Source organism: Xiphophorus couchianus, chromosome 19, assembly GCF_001444195.1.
Source record: "Xiphophorus couchianus chromosome 19, X_couchianus-1.0, whole genome shotgun sequence".
Taxonomy (NCBI): Eukaryota; Metazoa; Chordata; class Actinopteri; order Cyprinodontiformes; family Poeciliidae; genus Xiphophorus; species Xiphophorus couchianus.
In genome coordinates this window covers 13,374,560-13,394,084 of record NC_040246.1, presented here as the reverse complement: position 1 = coordinate 13,394,084, position 19,525 = coordinate 13,374,560, and the positions used below count along the sequence as shown (strand labels likewise).

Below are 19,525 nucleotides of genomic sequence, written 5' to 3'. Positions count from 1 at the left end.
GTGAAGAGATATATTTAGGTCTGAATGGGATATTCTGAGTCATGAATATGCTTTGGTCTGAACCATTCCATTATAGCTGTGGCTGTATGTTTGAGACTGATGGAAAGTGAACATCTGTCCCAGTCATGTCTTTTGTAGCCTTTAACATATTTTCTTCCAAGACTCCTCGATTTTCAGCTCCATTACAATCAACATGATTTCTGAGTGTAATGAGTCACACTGGATTTTAATTAAGTGTTGTAGAGTAAATTATGTACAATGCACATCCAAATACTGTAACCCCAAGTTGTACTTAAATTTGTTTTGAACCAATGTATAAGTTTTCTTAATCTTCACAGTTATGTGGTGCTTTGTTTTGGTCTATCCAATGAAATCCAATTATAACACTCTGAAGTGTGACTATGATATGACAACACAGAGTGTTAATGATTTCCAATGCAGTGAATTTTAGGCCATTAAGTCAAGGATATCTTTGTTGAATCATTGTCAAATGTAATAACTAGCAGCAGACTTTAGGCATGATCTCTTTCAGATCTAGTAGCAATTCATAGTGTAACAACTATTTTTCTCTAAACTGTTCATCATCTAAAGCGTGTATGTCATTGTTGCATTCTAACAGAATAGGTTGCAAAAATTTTACCATAGCATGCAGACAATCAAGTAAGACAGTCACAAATATGAATAGATAGAAATACCAACCCCCTGCCATTCAGTCAAATAAGCACACAGGCAGTAGGTAGACTGGAGGTCTAACGAGTAGCAACCTGCCAAAGTGGCTTTGGGTGGGAAGAAAGAGTTATTCAGATCCAGCTTCTGTTTGATCGCTAGGGCAGACTGCATAAATGCACTGTACCTGCTGAGCACACACCAACTCAATGAAACCTGATGCTCTTTGACTGAGAATATGTTTAGCGATAAACAGACTTGCTGTGCTGCTGGCTGCACCAATAAAAATAACCGCTGGAAGGAGAAAATAAGACCATTTCTGCCTTTTGCTTTCACTCAGGTGCAGAGAAGCAGACTAAATAACAGTGTGATTTATCCAGAGTGTCTTGGCAGGCACATGGTGTCAAATAAACGTCTGTAATGAAACGGCAACAGATGTGAAATGCTGTGGGGAGAAATGACGCAGGATAGACGTCCTGCGAAGCAAATAATTCGCCATAAACTGCCGCAGCAGTGTGATGAAAACAAAAGCCTTGGTGGTATATTAAGACCCAAAAAGCACAACAAACTGAGAATAACTCAATCAAAAATCTATCAAAACAAGAATGGTATGAAAAGGCAGGCAATGAAGTTTCTCTTTTGCATTAAATAGCCATGCTAACTCTCATTCAAGCAGACGGTGTATGCGAAGTACATGCAGAGGTGCAAGTCCCTTAAATCAGCCGTTAAAAAGCCTTGCACAGAACTAGGCGCTGCTTGTAATTCAATTGGGACGATGAAGAACGGACAGAAATCTTCATAATTCTGTCAAAGCACTGATACGCTTGACTGGTGAGTGGGGCCAGAGGTTGGCCCTGTTTTGAGTGACAGATGGGCTCAGCCAACCAGAGCACTAACCAGTGCCATCACACTGACCCCTGAACACATTCACATCCACATCCTGACAGGCCTGACAGGCACACACATCAGCGATGCATAGCTTTTAACATTTACATGCCAGCAAGGCAACTGGTAAAAATAAATGCTACTTCATCAAAAAAAAAGTATTCACATCCTTAAAACGTTTTCATGTTTTGTCATGTTAGAGAAAAATTTTGACATATTTTACTTTGATTCATTCCAGCACAAAGCAGTGCGTATTTGTAGAATGAAAGAAAAGTTTTAACCAAGTGTTGCATACCGTTGTATTCAGCCCTTCCGGTCAATATTCTGTAGAATCACCTTTTGTTAAATAAAATAAACAAGTTTTTCACATCGTGTTTCTACCAGATTTGCACATCTAAAGAAGAAATTGATGTAAGGTCAGTAAAAAGAGGTTGGAGACAATCTGAACAATAATGTTTAAATCTTTCCACATATTCTCAGTTGGATTTAGGTCTGAACTTAACCTGAGCCACTACAACACATGAATGTGCTGTGACTGACACCCTTTCATTACGCAACTAAGTGTATATTTTGGATCAGTGTCCTGATGGAAAAACTTCCACTTCAGTCTCAAGTCTTTTGCAGTTTCCAACAGGGTCATTAGTTACTGTGGGGTATTTGGGGATGATCTCCACACGAAGTGTTTTGCATTTAATACAAAATGCTAATTTTGGTCTCATCTGACCAAAACACCTTCTCATATTTGCTGTGCATCCCATATGATTTGCTGCAAACTTTAAAAATGACTTCTTACAGATGTTTAGCAATAAAAGCTTTCTTCGTGCCAATCTTCAACAAAGCCAAGGTTTGTGGATTGTAAAACCTAAACTTCTTACATCTGAGTTGTGGATCCTTGTCATTCCTCTAGTGTTACCATGGTACTCCTGGTGGCCGGATGCTGCATGCCCATGTTTTTAGAAGGTTGCGCTTGTGCTAAATTCCTTCTATTTTCTGGTGATTGAACAGTGAGACATTCACAATGGGGGTTATTATTTTCTAACCTAACCCAGCTTTAAACTTCTCTCTAACTTTCTCTCTGACATGTCTGCTGTCTTATTTGGTCTTCATGATGATGTTTATTCACTGGTGTTCTCTAACAAATCTTCACAGAACAGACGCATGTATTACTAAGACAAAACTATACCCATTTGTAATTAAGGTTTATTAGAATAAACCTCACACTTCCTTAAAAGTAAATGTAGAGAAGCAACCTGAAAAAGCAATATACCTCTAAGATTGGGTGACTTCTATATTTAGTTGGATCACTGTATATAGTAGTATTAAAGTTATAGGGTGACATTCACACTCATAATTTGCAAAAACATTTGATCCTCATCTTTCCACTTCACAATTATCTACTACTTTGCATGTTTCTCAAATCAAATTTCAAGAAAATGCAATTAAGTTTGAGATGACAAAATGTGGAAAAACGTCAGATGTGTGATTGCTTTTGCAAGACACTATACATTTTTTTTAAAGGAACAAATTTCCTTCTGAGCTGCCAGAAATTGAAACAGGGCTTGGGAAGCACAAAAGAATCTGGAATTATACTGGCAAGGGAAGATGTTTAGAGAGACAGAGATGGACAGATAGGCAGGAAGAAAGATAGAGGACGGGTGTTGCAGACTGAGATACTTAAAGGAAGAGATAAGGCGATGTTTCGCACAATAAAGACAGATAGGGAGAGATGGATAAAGACATCGAAGCAAAAAGATTTGTGGAGAGAACAGAGAGACACAGACGAGATATAAAAAATGAGTTTTGGATGAAGAAAATAGATCACAATACAGTGATAAGCAACTGAGAAACAGTTCTATATCATATTCACTCTTTTCTATATTGAATTGAGAAAAAAATTACATGTAGCTTGTTATGCATTTCTCCTTTTCCACTACTTTTATCATGATACAATGCTTCAAATTATTTTAAAATACTTATATCCAAGCACATTTAAAGCAAGCAGCGTTAAAACAATTCCAGTTGTTGACAGACAGCATCTGAAACAGAGGCTTTTTCTTTCCATATTTAAAATTTCCAGCAGCTGATAAATCCGAGTGCAGACTTAACAACAGATATCAAAGAGGACGTTTCAGTAAAGGGAAGGCAGCGGGTGAAAGGTAAGACAGGAGTGGCAGTGTTGACAGATGTGTCAGTCATGGGAATGAAAAAGTGCACCACTATCAAAATAACTCCTGACAACAGTGGCAGCTGGCGCACCTTTTTTCTTTCTAAAGCTTCTTCACTGCAAGAAGTTGAGGCATTTAAATAACACAAAAGTGACAATTTTTAGTTGACCTGCTGTGTTAGCTGTGCTCTCGCTGTGTCACATGTAATGCCTAAAAGATTCTGACTGTGGAAAAAAAAAAGGAAATTTTAAAAAGCCGTAGATATTGACAGAGATATTTTGTAAGTAAACAGTAAATTGAGAATTGCAAAATTTCTGCAAAAACCCAACATTTATATAAAATTTCAACATTTTATAAATAATAATGCATTTATTGTTATTACAATAAACGTGCAAGTGCTTGTTAACAGGAATCAAAAATGTTGTGTTTGTGCTTTATTGGTGGAAAAGGCTTTGTCAAAGGGAATGCGCCACAAACCATAACTGCTTACAACAGAACAACAAAGGATGGCCATCAATTTTAAATCATTTAAACATATTAGGAGGTAAAAATAGACACTATAGTAAAATTATACACAGAGAATATTCAGGTCACAGACTGAGACTGTACAGACTGTGGGTGGCCATTTGTGCCTCTAAAAAAATTTATTGACTTGTTTTTCCAAAGATATCATTGCAGACCTGTTACAGCTCAAAGCCTCTTTCCAGCATTAACAGAAGATTCAATGTGTTTGCAATGGCAATAAAAAGTTACCTTAACATGTCTCAAGTTTTTTAAAATATTTAAATAAAATATATTCAATAAAAGATTTGAAATAAGCAGCAACAAAAATCTTTATTTTGTTGGACATTTGGGTGAGAAAAAAATTAAACGACTAAAAACAGATTAAGCAGTTTTTAGGTGCTACGTGGTGATGAGATCATTGCATCACAGCCAAAACTCTGCACACTTATAAATTGTAAACGAAGGTGAGTCCCATAATGACACATGAAGCGCCAGGGGACAGGGTCAGCTTCAACAGGCTCATGATTAAACATAAGGAAGAGAAATAAGGGATGCATCATTGTTCTTGTCATCCACTCGTATCTCTTCCCCCAAGGTGAAGGCGATTCCCGTCCCTCTCTGTCTTTCATCTCTCTCACCTCCCCCACTTCCCTTCTCATACATCGGAGGCCCTTGACACCTCAGGAATGAGCTGCCCTTGGAGGAGTGAGGTAGTGAGGGACAGAAGGAGCGATGTGCAGCACTGTGAATCCTGACATGCGAGCCACCTAAAGGACGGCCTGCTCTGTGAGGCCAAAACTTAATAAACAGGCACACTTCCAGATAACGGCAACACAAGAAATAAAAGGTTGTGCATGCAATCTTAGACAATTTACTTTTTTATATAAAGAACAGCGTGCTCCATATACTTCAGCTGTTTATTCTCAAATGAAAACACACGACTGCCTATTCAGCAATTGTGACTTATTGACATGTTGATACCATCAAATAGCACAGATAGAGTAAGAGTGAGCAGACAGTGTGGCTGTAAACTGACACAAAGATATCTGATACCTACATGCACTTTTTTTCATTGTAGATTACTTTCTGAACCCTGAAAAACAAGCTTTCCTTTCTCTTATTCTCAGTTTCTTCTGCATAAGCTAATGAAACAAAAAGTAGCTTCTTGTTGCTGCTATTTTAGACTGAGCCATGATGGAAACATTTGCAGAAGCAGAAAAGGTTAATGTGGTCTGTTATGTGTGTGGAGTGTGTGTGTGTGTGTGTGTGTGTGTGTGTAAAAAGCCATTTATTTTTGTTTTTTCTTTATTTTTGTGAGTGGCTCTGGGCTCTGTGCCACCAGCTCAAATGTTTTTCCCCTACTAAACTCCTGACCCCAATCTGAGGCCAAGCAAGACAGCACAGAGAGGAAATCGAGAAAGAAAGGCAACAGGGTGGAAAAAAAAGGCAAATGTGATTCGGTGACGGGGTCAAAAATGGCTGTGGAGGAGAAAAAAAAAAGTGGGTGACATGAAAGTGGTCCAGCTGTCGATACAAATAACCAATCACTTAAGATGTCTACACTTGTAATTTCTCAGCGTTCATGGCAGACATTTCGTACAGGAACCTAAAGCAAGGCACATTTACTCTTGACACATAGAAAATAATCATTATCAAGAATATAGTGCTTGTGATCCATGTAAACATCACAATGGAGCACTAAAACATCTATCAGATCAATCATTTTTGACTCATTTTTTACCGCTTGCTGTGATGACAAGCTCTAGGTTGTGTAGGAGTCATATCAATTACACCTAAGCAGGGAAAAGGGAAGAGGGGAGGGAGTTGGAGCGCACTTTTTCACCATTAGTGGCCACTATCAGTTCAGGAGATTATGTTTGAATTTTAGGTCTCCTGCTGTGAAACCGTCTCCAGATGGATGCTGATGTGATGAGGTGCTGCCCTGACCTGTCAACTGTTAAGTTTTGTGGAATAGACAGAACAGGGTCTAGTGATGAGTCCGATGGTTTGCAGATCAAAAGCAGGGAAGTATATCCAGTTCTTAAAACTTGACAATTTTTTTTTCTTTTTGTTTTTGGAGGGGAAATATTATTTTGGAGTGATTTCCCACTTGGCTGATTTTCAGCCTGATTGATCAGTGACCAGTTGGTCAGGAAGAGATTGCACTGACAACACATTTCATGGGTGTGTGTATGTAATGTTACTGTATGGGAGATGAAACAGAGAGCAAGCACTAGAGATTTAAGAAGGTATTTGAGGAAAAAAAAATCATAAGACATGTAGAGATGACTAAATAGCATTACTTATACTCATGCAGACACTCTGTGTCCATTGTTGAAGATTCAGTCTTCTTGCCAGGGTGGCTGAAACAGCAAAGGAGTTCTCCCTGTTTTTTAATTAATTCAGCTGATAATTATTTGACCACCTGGGGAGACTCATGAACCGCGAACAAAGCGCTGAACTTTTAGCTCATAATAGTCAGACGATCTTTAAGTATGGTGAGAAAATGAAACAGAAGAGGATGCCACAGCAAAATGTAAAATCTCTGTTCTAAAACAGTACCAGACTGTAATTTTACACCCTCTGATCCAATATATTCACAAAACATGCAATGGAGTTTGATCAGATTCTACTGAGCCCAGAAAGTAAACCAATAAAATGGGCAAAAGTCTGATGTTAACAATACACAAATGCAATTTGTTTTTGTGAAGGCAAAGATTATGAAGAAAATAGATTTACTTAGTGATTTTTCCCAAAGTGGAATCAGAATGGGAGATGTTGGTTTTTATTATGTCTGGTGTTAAACTGAAAAAGTAAAAGTTAGGCTTCTCCCTTTGTCCACAAGCTAGTCCATAAAGAAATAAATGAATTTAAGATTCACTCATTGGTTTAATCTTGACAACACCATCCCAGCCCATCTCTGCTCTCTCTGATCTGTTTATAAATGCAGAGGTTCTGTGTCCGTGAAATACAAATGAACAAGCTGAGATGTCAGATCCCCCTTGACCTAAGTAAGAAAAAAAAATCTATTTCTAATCTGGATGTAAACTGAGAAGAATTTTCAGCGAGCCAATTAGAGCAGCGACTAATCCCCTTCTAACTCAGTAAAGATGCAAAGCATCCTTTTTTTTCCTCCTCGGCTCTCTTCTTCGCTCCCTTCGTTTCACTCCACTTTCATCTCTTGGTGCTTTTATCTTATCAAACAGGCACGTATAGGGCACCGCAAACACAAAGAGCTGAGTTTTGATCTTTGAAAAACACACAACGTTTTGCATCTTTTACCTAAATTCAACCCCAAATTATATTAAATTCAAACCTTAAATCAGCTGTAAAAATGAAGATGGCGGCCTAATGCAACAAAGAATATACAACAGCAGCAATAGTAAAATATCTGCTACAATGAATACAATCCATGTCTAACTTGCTCTAATATTTTGCTCTACTTGTGTTGAGGGAACAAGCAATTTATTACTCCATGTGTCTGAGTGTTTTGTCATTCTCTTTATGTATATGGTAGCCCTATGCTTTATAATTGATGGCATCACTTAAACTAGTATATGAATGATGGTTGGAGGTGGAGGTGGGGGAGCTTCTCTTTTTGTTCAGATAATGGGCGCAGTGAAATGGCTCTACGTTGTGTTTGATTGGCTGAGGGCCACCTTAAAGCAATAAAGTAATAAAAGTTACAAATGAGAGCCAGCTATTAAGAGTCACTGACATGCGTAAGGCTAGCTTGCTAATTAATTGATCATGAAGCTTCATCTATTCTGCAGTGAGAGAGGACCCTTTAATTCATTGGCATTTCACCATCACTGTCCTTTTTTTTTTCTTACCCTGTTGTCTTATCGCACAAAATGGTTCATCTGCTTTCACCTAAACCTCTGTTTAGTTGGTGTGTACCATGAGGTAGAATGAGTTGTAGTGCTGAAGAGGGCACAAGAAAGAAAAGGTGTCAAAAGAGGTGTGAGCAGAGGCTGGAGCGGTCCACTTTGCAGCCCCTTCGCCTCCTCTGTCTCCATCTTTCCTGGCAGAGAAGCTGATTTATTGGGGCTTCCCAGTCATCCGTCTGAGCGAGCAATGCGGGCTGCATTAACCCCAGAGGCAACCCTACCACCCAGGCCCCCTAAGTGCTTCAAAGTCCCCCCCGCCATTCAAGCAATGTTATAAATTGACCATCCAGCTCTTTAAGCTCAATAGCCCACAAGATGAGGTCTGGTCACACAAGGAATTTCAACGCCGTTTATTCAACGATAACCATAGTGTAAATTTACATCCTATTCGCATTGGTTACAATGTTACATAAATTGGGACCTTTGATAAAGACGTGAAAAATCTTCCTTCCTACCTAAATGTCATTTTCTTTTATCTTTCCTTTTCAGAAAAAGGCATTTAGAGAAATAAGCCTCAGTGGTGTCAGATTTGCAGAACCTTGCAAAATTGTATTTTATACAGTTTATCACATTGAAACTAAAACTGTTCATGTGTTTTAAAGATATTTCATTCAACATATTAGTGCGCAACTGAAAAGTGGAAGGAATATAAGACAAATTGTTTTGAAAATTTTAACAAATACAAATCTGAAAAGTGTGCCCTTTATATTCAGCTCCCTTCAGTCTGATACGTAGTTATTCCCCGAACATCTGTGTATTGAGATAACAGGTACATAGGTGGACCTAAGAAAGTAACATCAGGAAGTGTATCAATGTTATAGTTTAATTATTTATCCAACATGCTGCTTTTATCCCCCTACGGCATAAACAACTCCTTGTCACCCTGATGCAGTTAACAGCAAACATTAAAAAACTGTTTTGGTCATATTTAATTAATTTTAACTGTTTGGGGTGGAACATTTATTTCTTTTTGTGGCATTTTTTTCCCACTGAGCAAATATACTCAAATGAAAATTTTGATTTGTTCCCATTTTTTCTGTGTGAAATTTTGCTACTACCACGACAAAAATAAAATAAAAAAATAAAGTTCTAGCACATTTTTACCATGGGTGTTATTCAACGTGCTGGGTGTTGTATGTCAAAGGTGATGCTTTTTAAATATTTTTTTTAACATTTTTTTTATTATTATTGTTAAAGAAGCACCTGTAAGGAGGAGCTATGTTTATTTAGCTGCTTATCTGACAACCTTTAAAAGAAAGTGAAAGATTTGTAATGGAACCAAAAAATTAAATGAATGCTGAAATCATTCTCATTAATAAAAATAATATCATCATATACCATAACATCCTTGCCTACATCTTTTTCAGAGAGCTGAGCTGAACATTTGAGACACTGTAGCTGATCTTTGAAGGGCCCACTGGGTTGAGCATATTATTCTAGTTCCCTTAAAGTTGTGTTGCATACAAATCCTAAATTGCAGCTTTTACTTTTAAAGATGATAATCATCTGTTTTTGTGATGATAATCATCTGTTTTTCTGGTAATACTGAAGCAACAGACACTCAGTAAAGGTGAAAAATTAAGAAGAATTAATATATTCCCCCAATTTTCTTACAAGTATTGTCTTTGTTCTTTCTTTCTTTATTTCTATTGTCAGTGTACTGAAGGAGAAGCAGAAATACAGCATTACCATTAAGAGATAACATAGTGCATGATTGCAGTCCTCTAATCCATGAACAATTATAACAGCAGTTATGCCCTCAATTCAGATTGGCCCAGATCTCAATCACTCTAATTAAGCACCTGTGGAGAAAATACTGAATATTTGCCAAAGAATTGATGCTGTTGCTGCCTGCGTCTGTTCAGGTGAAGGCAGCTCACCTTTCAGCACTTCTGATTTTAATAAAATGTTAATTAAGAGTTCTAGACAGACTGGAGAAACCTAAGCTTTGCAGCCATTTTCTAATTCCTAGATGTTTAGAGGCAAATTTATGAACCCACTATGACAGCAATAGACTAAAAATACATTTTCTTATGTTTACTACATATTGATTACAAACAGTGCAATTTGTGACAGGTCTTTTTTTTCTACAAGAGATATGTTTATATTGTAGGAAAACACAAAGGTGTTATGCATAAAAGACAGTTTGTGTTACTATACCGCTACGTGAGATATATAATTAACGTTGTTGTTGAACCATTCGATTTACACCAAAGCTACTTCACACAGAGTGTCTGTGGCTATTTATGTAAGGAAATAAAAAGCACAGTTGATGGTTGCCTCACATTTGCTCAGACTTTCATGCAAAACATCTGAAGCAGTCAAAGATGTTTTGACACATGAAGCGAATAAAAAGGAAGAAGAGCCATCATTCAATACTTATTGTTCAGGAATGTACACAGCTGCTGACCAGCTGAAAAGAATACAGATGCGCATCATGCAAAATGTTATGACCACTGATAATCACATCTCATTTATACATTTCTATTGACAATGGAATTCCCAATATTTTGTTCAAAGATGATTGTGAGATATGGGGAAAGGTGGAGGAAAAACAAGTAATAGGCAAATCTGTTTTATTTTTTTGCCTTCAAAAGAAATTACAGTTAATGTTTGTTAGTGGCAGTGAGCCACACTAGGTTTGGATTGTAAAGCATAACATGTGATGTTGCTTAAATAACATTTAATTAAACTTGATTTAAATTGATTGTTATTTTATTTTTTAAACACATTTCTTCAAAAAATAAATTAGAAATGAATAGATACAACCAAATAAACTGAATTTCACATCCAACAAGACAATAGCATCAGAACTGCTGAAGAAAAACACAAATACTTTACATTATAGTCATACTGCAGCTTAATGTACTCAGTGAGCTGTTTAAACTTAATTTGTTGGACTTTTGCAGAAATTCCTTTTTTTTCTTCTTCAAAATTCTTTTTTAAATCTTTGCATTTGCAAACTCCCATGTTTTTTTCTAAATAGATAAGTAAATATGATATGGGTACTTACTAAACTTTCAACATTTCACTAGAAAAGTTTGAAAAGTTAACTGCCTATATGTATAAGTATGTTTGTGATAAAATTGAACAGCATCTGTGTTACATTTGAATTTTGGTCCCAATAACAATGTAAAACAACATAATAGTGTAAAAAGACATGCTGCCTTAATAATATGAATGTGACTCACATGCCATGTGCGCCACACATTTGTTCAGCTGCTACGGCATTTACACAACTGCTGCTGGAAATCACAGCAATTACCAAAAATAACACGATTAAATCTCATGCAACTCTATGCAAACACTTTGTCTGTGCTGATGACTCAATAAACTCAACATGCTAGATTTTAGAAAAGTGGGTGCACTTCATGGGAAATGAAATTTTATTTCACTTGATCTTTAAACATGGAACAAATGACATGGGGGAAGTCCCAGCTAAAGTAATGTACCCAGTCCTGCCACTGTTGGAAACTTCGACGCACTTGAACCAATACACACACTATCTAAACCACTAAACCAGGCCCACATCACAAGTGACACATACTTCAAAGTCATGACAGGACTTTATGTTCCACAAAACGGATGTTGCAAAACTTAAAGTACTGATTCACAGGACAAAACAAAGAGTCTGATGCTTTCACCAAGCATGCAAATGCACAAAAAACTGCAAATAGTTTACAGTTTCAACATGCGAAGATCACCTGCAAATGTTCTTTATCTGTCCTGGTCAGATGTCGTAGTTGAAAAAAAGTTGATGCACATATTAGATGGATGTTTTTAACAAAAATACCAGTGTATAATTTTTCTACTTTTCTTTGTTGATGACTTCTAGACCTGTGGTTCTCAAATGGGGGTACGTGTACCCCTGGGGGTACGTGGAGGTACTGCAGGGGGTACGTGAAGCTTTTCAAAATATCTTTAAAAAATCAGTAGGCTCCTCATAATAAGTCTTGGGAAAAATTATTTTGTGAAAAGTTCGATAAAATATAAATGTGTGTTCATGCACTGAATTTTATATTCAGTATTTAGTTTCAATATCCTTTAAAATAAAACGGTTTGACTGGTTTTATACCTTCCTGGTGGTCACCGTCTTCTGTTTGTCTTTTTTGTTTAACCATGCAATGTTTGCAATATGGATGTATTTGTCAGGTTCACTGATATAAGTTGTTTGGCTTTAATTAATCAGACAGTGATTTTACAGCACTGTACCTCTTTTTAATTCCAAAAATGTTTTGCCCGTGTCAGGGGGTACTTGACTAAAAATATATTTTTAAGTGGGTACATCACTGAAAAAAGTTTGAGAACCACTGTTCTAGACCAATAAATATTTGTCAAAACAAAAAATTATTTGATTGAAGCTACACAAAGCCTGAAAGGATGCTGGTTTCTTTGTGGTCTTCTAGGTGTGTGTAGTGAACAAGTGGCAGGTCAGCTGCATTTCCACTTGACTTTAAATGCTTAGCTCCCATTAAGTTGGCCCAGCATGTAAGGAACAAACATCCAACACTGGTAATGGTTTCTGCCTGATTGGTTGACACATTTGCCCTCCTCCTCGGAGCACGCATGTACACCCCCACACGCACACACACCTTTCCTCTTCTCATTCTCCCTCTCAACCATTTCCCAGGATATCTTTCTTCTCTGCGTTCTCTCACTCCCCCTATCCCCTCCCTTCCCTTTCACATCAAACACTAATGTTTCCTTCAAATGCCTTTTCCTCCCTGTCTGCCAACGCTGACATCACAGGAAATTACGCTCAGAATTGGCAGCACTTTTTTTCCCCATTTCAGCTGCATTCCAGTTTCCCACACAGACACTTTTCTCATGTGACCTGACATTCCCCAAAACACCTGCCTCCCTAATCAACTGTCTTGATGTTATTGTTTATTACTGGTATTCAACAGATTTTAACTGTGATTCTTACTGTTTGAGTTAAAATGCAGGTTTAGTGGTGTCATTTATTTATCAATGTGAAAATGTGTAGATGTCTGCGATCTACATTAATTAAATATTCTTTCACCTGCTGCAGCTTCAGTGACGGTAGAAATGCACCAAAAAATCAGATGGTGATCAGAGTCATCTATTAGTGAACGGATATCATACTTGGGCACTACCAGGTCATGCTAACATCACTCTTTGATACGAATGCTGTTCCTCAGAGGAAATCACTCAGGTTACACAGCAGGAAAATCATCTAAGGAATGCCTTCTATTCAGAGGAAATCGAGCTCTGAACAGCTAAAAAAAAGGATGATTCTGGAGTGGTCAAGTTTAAGTCTGGAAGAACCCAGCTTAGATGAATTGGCATAACTTTAAACAGCCTGTTCATGCTGGAAACCCCCCTGCACAGAAGAGTGGGCCAAAACTCCTCTTCCTAAACCTTTTCACAGCACTGCACTATTAGGGAGAAGATCATCAGAGACATTTTAAAAAACTGTCATCTCTTAATGGCAAACTTTTAAAAAACTAAGCAATAGAAGTACTACTTACAGGATAAAGTATGTACTTAATTAAGTTCAATGACAAGGTGGTGTTGGGGAAAATTATGTTATCAAAGAATGAGAGTCTGTTCCAGTAACTAGAGAAAGATTAATCTTTGTCTTTATTTTTATTCGAAGGGAAAAGCATTCGAAGACCCATGTCACTGAACACTGTCAGTAGAAGAGCCCCGAACAACACAGATCGCATGATTATATACTCACAGCAAAAAAGAACAGACCCCAAGTCTGAACTTATCTCTATTAGCAGGTGGACCACAGAGCCACATCTTTATCCAGTGTCATGCAACTGCCTCTCACCTCATTGGAGGGAACGATTGTTAGTTAAGACTTTTTCTTGGAAACCCACACCCTACATGTATGGCAGGAAATGAGAGCTGACAAGGATTCCAACAGAAACCTCTAGTTCTTCTTTATCAGTTACTCATAGCTGCAGGCTCTCTAACACTTGCACAGTAACAAGCATTAAAGAAAAACATTCATTTATACAAAACACTATCCATCCTTATTTAGATCAAATTTAATTGAAATAGTTAAAATGAAATTTTCTGTTACAGTGGCAGGAAAGAGTTGGTCAGAGGACCAAACTAGGGTCCTCAGTGGTCAAGACTCAATCCCTGTGTATATGAAACACCCAGAGATGTGTGTCTAAAAGGCAGAAATCAGGTCTTCACACATTTGAATAACCCTGGTGAAGGAAATATTACCAAGCATATCTTATTTTAAATAAATTGCGCTTAATTTTTGTGTGGTTCAATCATAGCACTGAAAGACAGTAAAATAGGACCTTTTGTTCCACTGTTAAAACCCCTACACACACTCAGACGGCCGGCACAGTCGCTCCGTCCCAGGGAAATCACAGACAAATACGCTTGCCTTTGTTGACGTCACGTTGCTTGGCAACAACTCAGCATGCCTGTCTACGACAAGCCGGGGTCTCAGCCCTGAAGTGTGATGCATCATGGGGGATAGTGTGTGCTGTGCCTTACATCACCCACAATCCCCCTTGCTGATACAGCAGCAGCCTGGATCGGCATTTACAGCTGATCTTGGAAAAGTTTCACAACATCCACGCTTGGGAAAGAGGGCGACTGTTCCGCTTTCAGATTCAGCTCTGGCCGTGTTTGTCCAAACCGCATTTCAGCGAGTCTTTTGGCAAGTAATTAACAGTCACTTCAGGAGCTGACATGCTGTGCTTTCTCCCGCACACAGTATTTTGGAACATTCATTTCCCGGACCTCTCCTCTGCTGCCTGATCAGACCCCTGACCGCTTTTTCTCTAGGTGAGGCTCATTACGCTCATCTGAGAGGTTGGAATTAAACCTCCTCCTCCGAACTCATTACCGTGAGCTAGATTTCACCGGCTTCAGATAGGCAATGCGGTGGTGCTGCTTTTAAAGCCAGAGCCAGATAATTAGAAACTTTAGAAGCACAGTTCCCATGGCTATAGCCAGAGTGAACAACTAATTCTATTTGAACTAATTACATTCCATAACGCTATGCAGTGATTGCTACCCCGACCACAGCCTCCCCTATGAAATACGCCAGAGGATTTCATCACAAAATAGTACCAGGGATGTATTTTCTTGTGTATGTCTGACTGACTGTACTGTCTTTGTGCACTGGTATTACTCTCAGAGCACAGCATGTCTTCACATATACACCCCCGCCCGCTCCCAACTGTGTGTATTTCATAACGCGAAACCCCTTATTGAGCTCAGTAATGATCATTTTGGGAGCGTGTTGTCATCACAAAAATGCGTCAGAGGGGGTTTTGGACATAAAGCAATGAAGGCTGAGATTTGAAGTGACTGAGTTGGGACTGCATTAAAGTCACCTACCAGAACAGACGCTTCAACACAAAAGGAATTTACTAAAACACTATATATGAAACAGAAAGACCCATTTGCAATAGAACCAGCTCAGTTCAAAGGCATAGATTTTTTTAAAAGTGAGATTATATAAACCGCTATAGGTAGTTGAGATCTTGCGAACGTTCTGATATTTTTGAGACCAGAGTCCCTTTTGGTCTTGGTCCCTCTCTGACTAACCGTCAGCCTCAGTCAGACCAACAAATCTGAATTAGATCTAAATAAATATGCCAAATAAGTTATCATTTGCACCGACTGTATTAACTGCTTATAATCCTATTTAAACAAAATCTCCTTTTAAAAGTTTTGACTTATCACTTTTGGAAACTAAAATGAAAAAATTGCTTTTTGTTGTTCATATTCATTAGTTCTGTATCCGACAACGCTTTCCTTAGAAAGATCCGATGTGAATCACGTTTGAGTCAATTGTGTAAAGCAAGTCTTTCCTGCTGCATGTTTGCAGATGTCTACATAAATTTTACACAAAACAGGAAGTCTGGGAGTTGATATGATTTTCTCTCATTCTGTTTGTGTAGCTTTGCTATGTGTGGAAGCTCAGCTCAGTCGCCCCAGTGAAAAGCCTTAAAGTCAAGACCAACTGACCCAGGCAGACTAAATATAGCAGCCAAATATGACAGTGGGGAACAGTATATCTATCCCTCTATCCCACCTAAAACAAAACACTGTTGAAGATATGTTTTCATCCACACACACACACACACCTTCAGTCTCTGTCACAATCGAGTCACACAAATTCATTGCAACCACACAACCAACCACCTTATAGTGGAAATTTGATTTACTTAAGACTGTAAAGCAGACACAAGCACCATTGTTTCACAGGTCTATTGTGTTGCAAAGACACAATGATGTGGGCCAACACAAATGTTAAACAGCTACTTCTGCATAAATGCAGATTCAAGCATAAGTATACAGAAATGTATTCAATGGAAAACCAGAGTAAAGTCTAAACACGCTTCAGTGCATCTGCAGCCAGGTGAACCATCAAACTCAGCATGTACAGCAAGGAGTTTCACAGGAATTAAACAAACAATAGGAGAAACATGGCAGCAGTCCAGGATGTTAGATATGCCTGGTGTTTTAGACCAGCTTTTTTTATTTTTTTACGTCAATCCTCAAGACCCACTGACTATTGTGTTTCAGAAAAAGCTCTGCTCCCACAAATGATAGCATTAGTGACTGCATGCCATCAAGTGCTGCAGAACCCTGATAATCACCAAATTATTCTGGTCAGGTGTGTGGCAGTAGGGAAACACATAAACTTTGAAGGACAGTGGACCATCAGGACCAGGGCCATGACACACTGTTTGAGACAACAACTCCAAATAACAAAAACATCAGGTGAAAATCCGAAGCATAAACTAAATGTCCAAACATAGCATGAGGAACAATAACTGGAACCACAAAACAACAATGAAAAAAAAATTCAGCATATTAACACAAACAAAAGTTGTGTAACCTAATCAAATTCTTGATTAGGAACAGAAAAGCAACAATTACTCATATTGCTAACATGACTACTGCATGTAGTAAAAGGTTATTTTAATACATAGATTTAAGTAAACGTCATAACATTTATGAAAACTCTCCCTGTTTTTCCAAAGAATATTAGACTTTTATGTGGTTCTGTTCTTCATAGACTACCAAGTCAACATTACCTGGTCAATTTGTCAGGCCATCTAAAGTAGCAAGCCCTAATCATAGTAATATGTGGCACTCACACAGTGTGGTAGCCTTACTTAAGCCAGATGGCCAGACGAGTGTGGAAGCACATGAGGAACGGCCAGCCTCTTTACTCCGCACTTCTTGTATCCAGAGAAAAGTCTGGTATCTCATTTAACAAACTTTAAACTAAGGGAACTTAACATAACTTTCTAAAAACCTTGCTTCACCTTGAAACAAGTCATCAGCCTAATGCACACAATTCAAACTCGAAGCCTTTGGGTCTGTTGACATACCTGTTGTTGAGGGTATTGCATGCCACTCATGCTCATTTGGCTCCTCCCCTGCATGCTCATTGGATATCGATGTGAAGGAGGTGACGCATATGGTTGGCTTGAGGGGTAATTTCCGGCACCTGGCTGTTGAGGAGTGGAGTACGGGTTGTTGGTCATTCCATACATCTGTGAGCGCTTCATAGCCATGAAATCCATGGAGGGAACCTGTGCAGGGAAAGAAAAGGGATTTATTTGCATCAGCATTGCCAAAAAGTGTCGTTATTTGTTTACCATTGTCCACGGACCGGATGAAGGACTGCTTAAAGTATTGGAATGCCAAACAAAAGCCCACTTAGCAAACTCACTCCATCCAGAAACCAATTATTTCCACACAAACTTCACAGGATGAATTTACATTAATATTTAAAGATAACAAAACCTTTATCTAAAACTGCTTTAAATGCTGTTTAAAGTAACTGGTAGCAAAAAGAATAACTATATAGCTCCTGTCTCAAATGCCATAAAACAGTTTATAGTCGACTAGCAGAAGCACTTATTTATTTACTTTATATAATATTCCATCCTTTCCTTTTGTAAGACAAATTAATCCCTAAACTGCAAGGCAACCAGATCCACCAAATTATTTGCCCAAGTTGAATGAATCGGGATATAAAATATGATAAAAGGCTATATAATAAAGATTTCTATAAAAACTACACAAAATGTCTAGAACAATCATTGAACTAAAATATGAAAAGGATTATGCAGGATGCAGATTTTTTTTCTTACAACTAAAACATTTCATACTTATAAATTGGAGTCTGGTAATTGAGGTAACCAAGCAGTCAATATTGGCTTCAAAAAGCACATTGCTGGAGCTGGGTTTCTTATTATAAGAAGCCTCCCCCAAAAGAAATTCAAAGAGAAGAAAGAAAATGTTTCCAGGGCTTTCTTATCCCATTGTATAGCAAGTATGTCAGTGAAATTTCAAGGGTTTGTTTGGGGTCTCAGTAAGCCACTGGAAAATTCCTGTACAGTGCATCAGGCTAATGTTAATCCACCAGTAGTTTGTCAGTCTGCAGGGAAGATAAAGTGACATTCCTCTGCCTTTCCTTTCTCCTTTCATGCTCTCTTCCTTTTGTCTCTGCCATGTAGGATCATGAGTGATTTATGACATTTTGCTTCCACTGTTTCTTATACACACTTTCACTTCTCTTCTCTTTCTCTGTAACTAACTGCCTTCTCTTCCTCCACCACTGCCACCACCCTCCTCCTCCTCCTTTGGTTCCTCTCCTCTCCCCGACTCAATATCATCTCGTCTACCGTAGAGGAGAAATTGCAGCTGCCTCATATTGCCAGGCTAATATCAAGAAGACATGTCAGGGGAAGGGAGCACTTTATACAGCTGGTTACGAGTAGATGGCCAAGGTGCTTCACTTTTTAAAAAGGGTTTTGCTTACTGAGGCATGTGCATGGGATAGTTTGGACTATTTCACAAAGTGCAGAGTGGATGGAGAAAGAGAAACTGATTTAGAAATAGAGAGAGTGAGGATAGTGAGAAAATTGGTGTAAGAAAGCTAGAGAGAGAGGCATGAGTGTTCATGAGTGTCTGAAATTATTTCACAGCATGGAGGTGTATGAGCGGGTGTGAGGAGGGTTATCCTGTCATGGTTCACATAATCAGGACTTCAGTAGTTAAATGTGACATTTAATTAGTTGCTGGTACATGGTTCTGGTTGAAATCATAAGGTGCACCTCTTTCTATTTCATCCTTATTCTCACGCGAAGCTATTAATAAGGGAATTATTCACAGTTTTGCTCAGTGAAACCTGTACCAGGTCTGGTGACTGCTTAGCACCAGTGCTCTTTGTTTCTACCACCAAATGATAAAGAACAGGTTCTGCAGTGGTGCAGCATTAACCCTTTCCTTCATCAGAATTAAGTACTGTTGCTTAAGGTCAGCTTAATTCACGAGTTCACATAACTAAACATTTTAGCTAAGCATTACAGCATGAAGCTTTAATGTTAATAAGAAGTCGAATTTGTTATTTCAGGTAAGATTATGAATGTAGGTCAGTGCATCATA

The 19,525-nt window shown here is 38.2% G+C and overlaps 1 protein-coding gene across 3 annotated transcripts in view; it reads right to left on the bottom strand.

The window, feature by feature from the left end:
• Window positions 1-19,525, bottom strand: part of LOC114134312 (AT-rich interactive domain-containing protein 1B-like) — a 195,364-nt gene that overhangs the window by 147,366 nt on the left and 28,473 nt on the right. For all 3 annotated transcript variants that reach the window (XM_028000831.1, XM_028000833.1, XM_028000834.1), the window contains exon 2: window positions 17,461-17,664. In XM_028000831.1, the coding sequence (XP_027856632.1) occupies window positions 17,461-17,664 (204 nt within the window). The remainder of the gene's footprint in view (window positions 1-17,460; window positions 17,665-19,525) is intronic.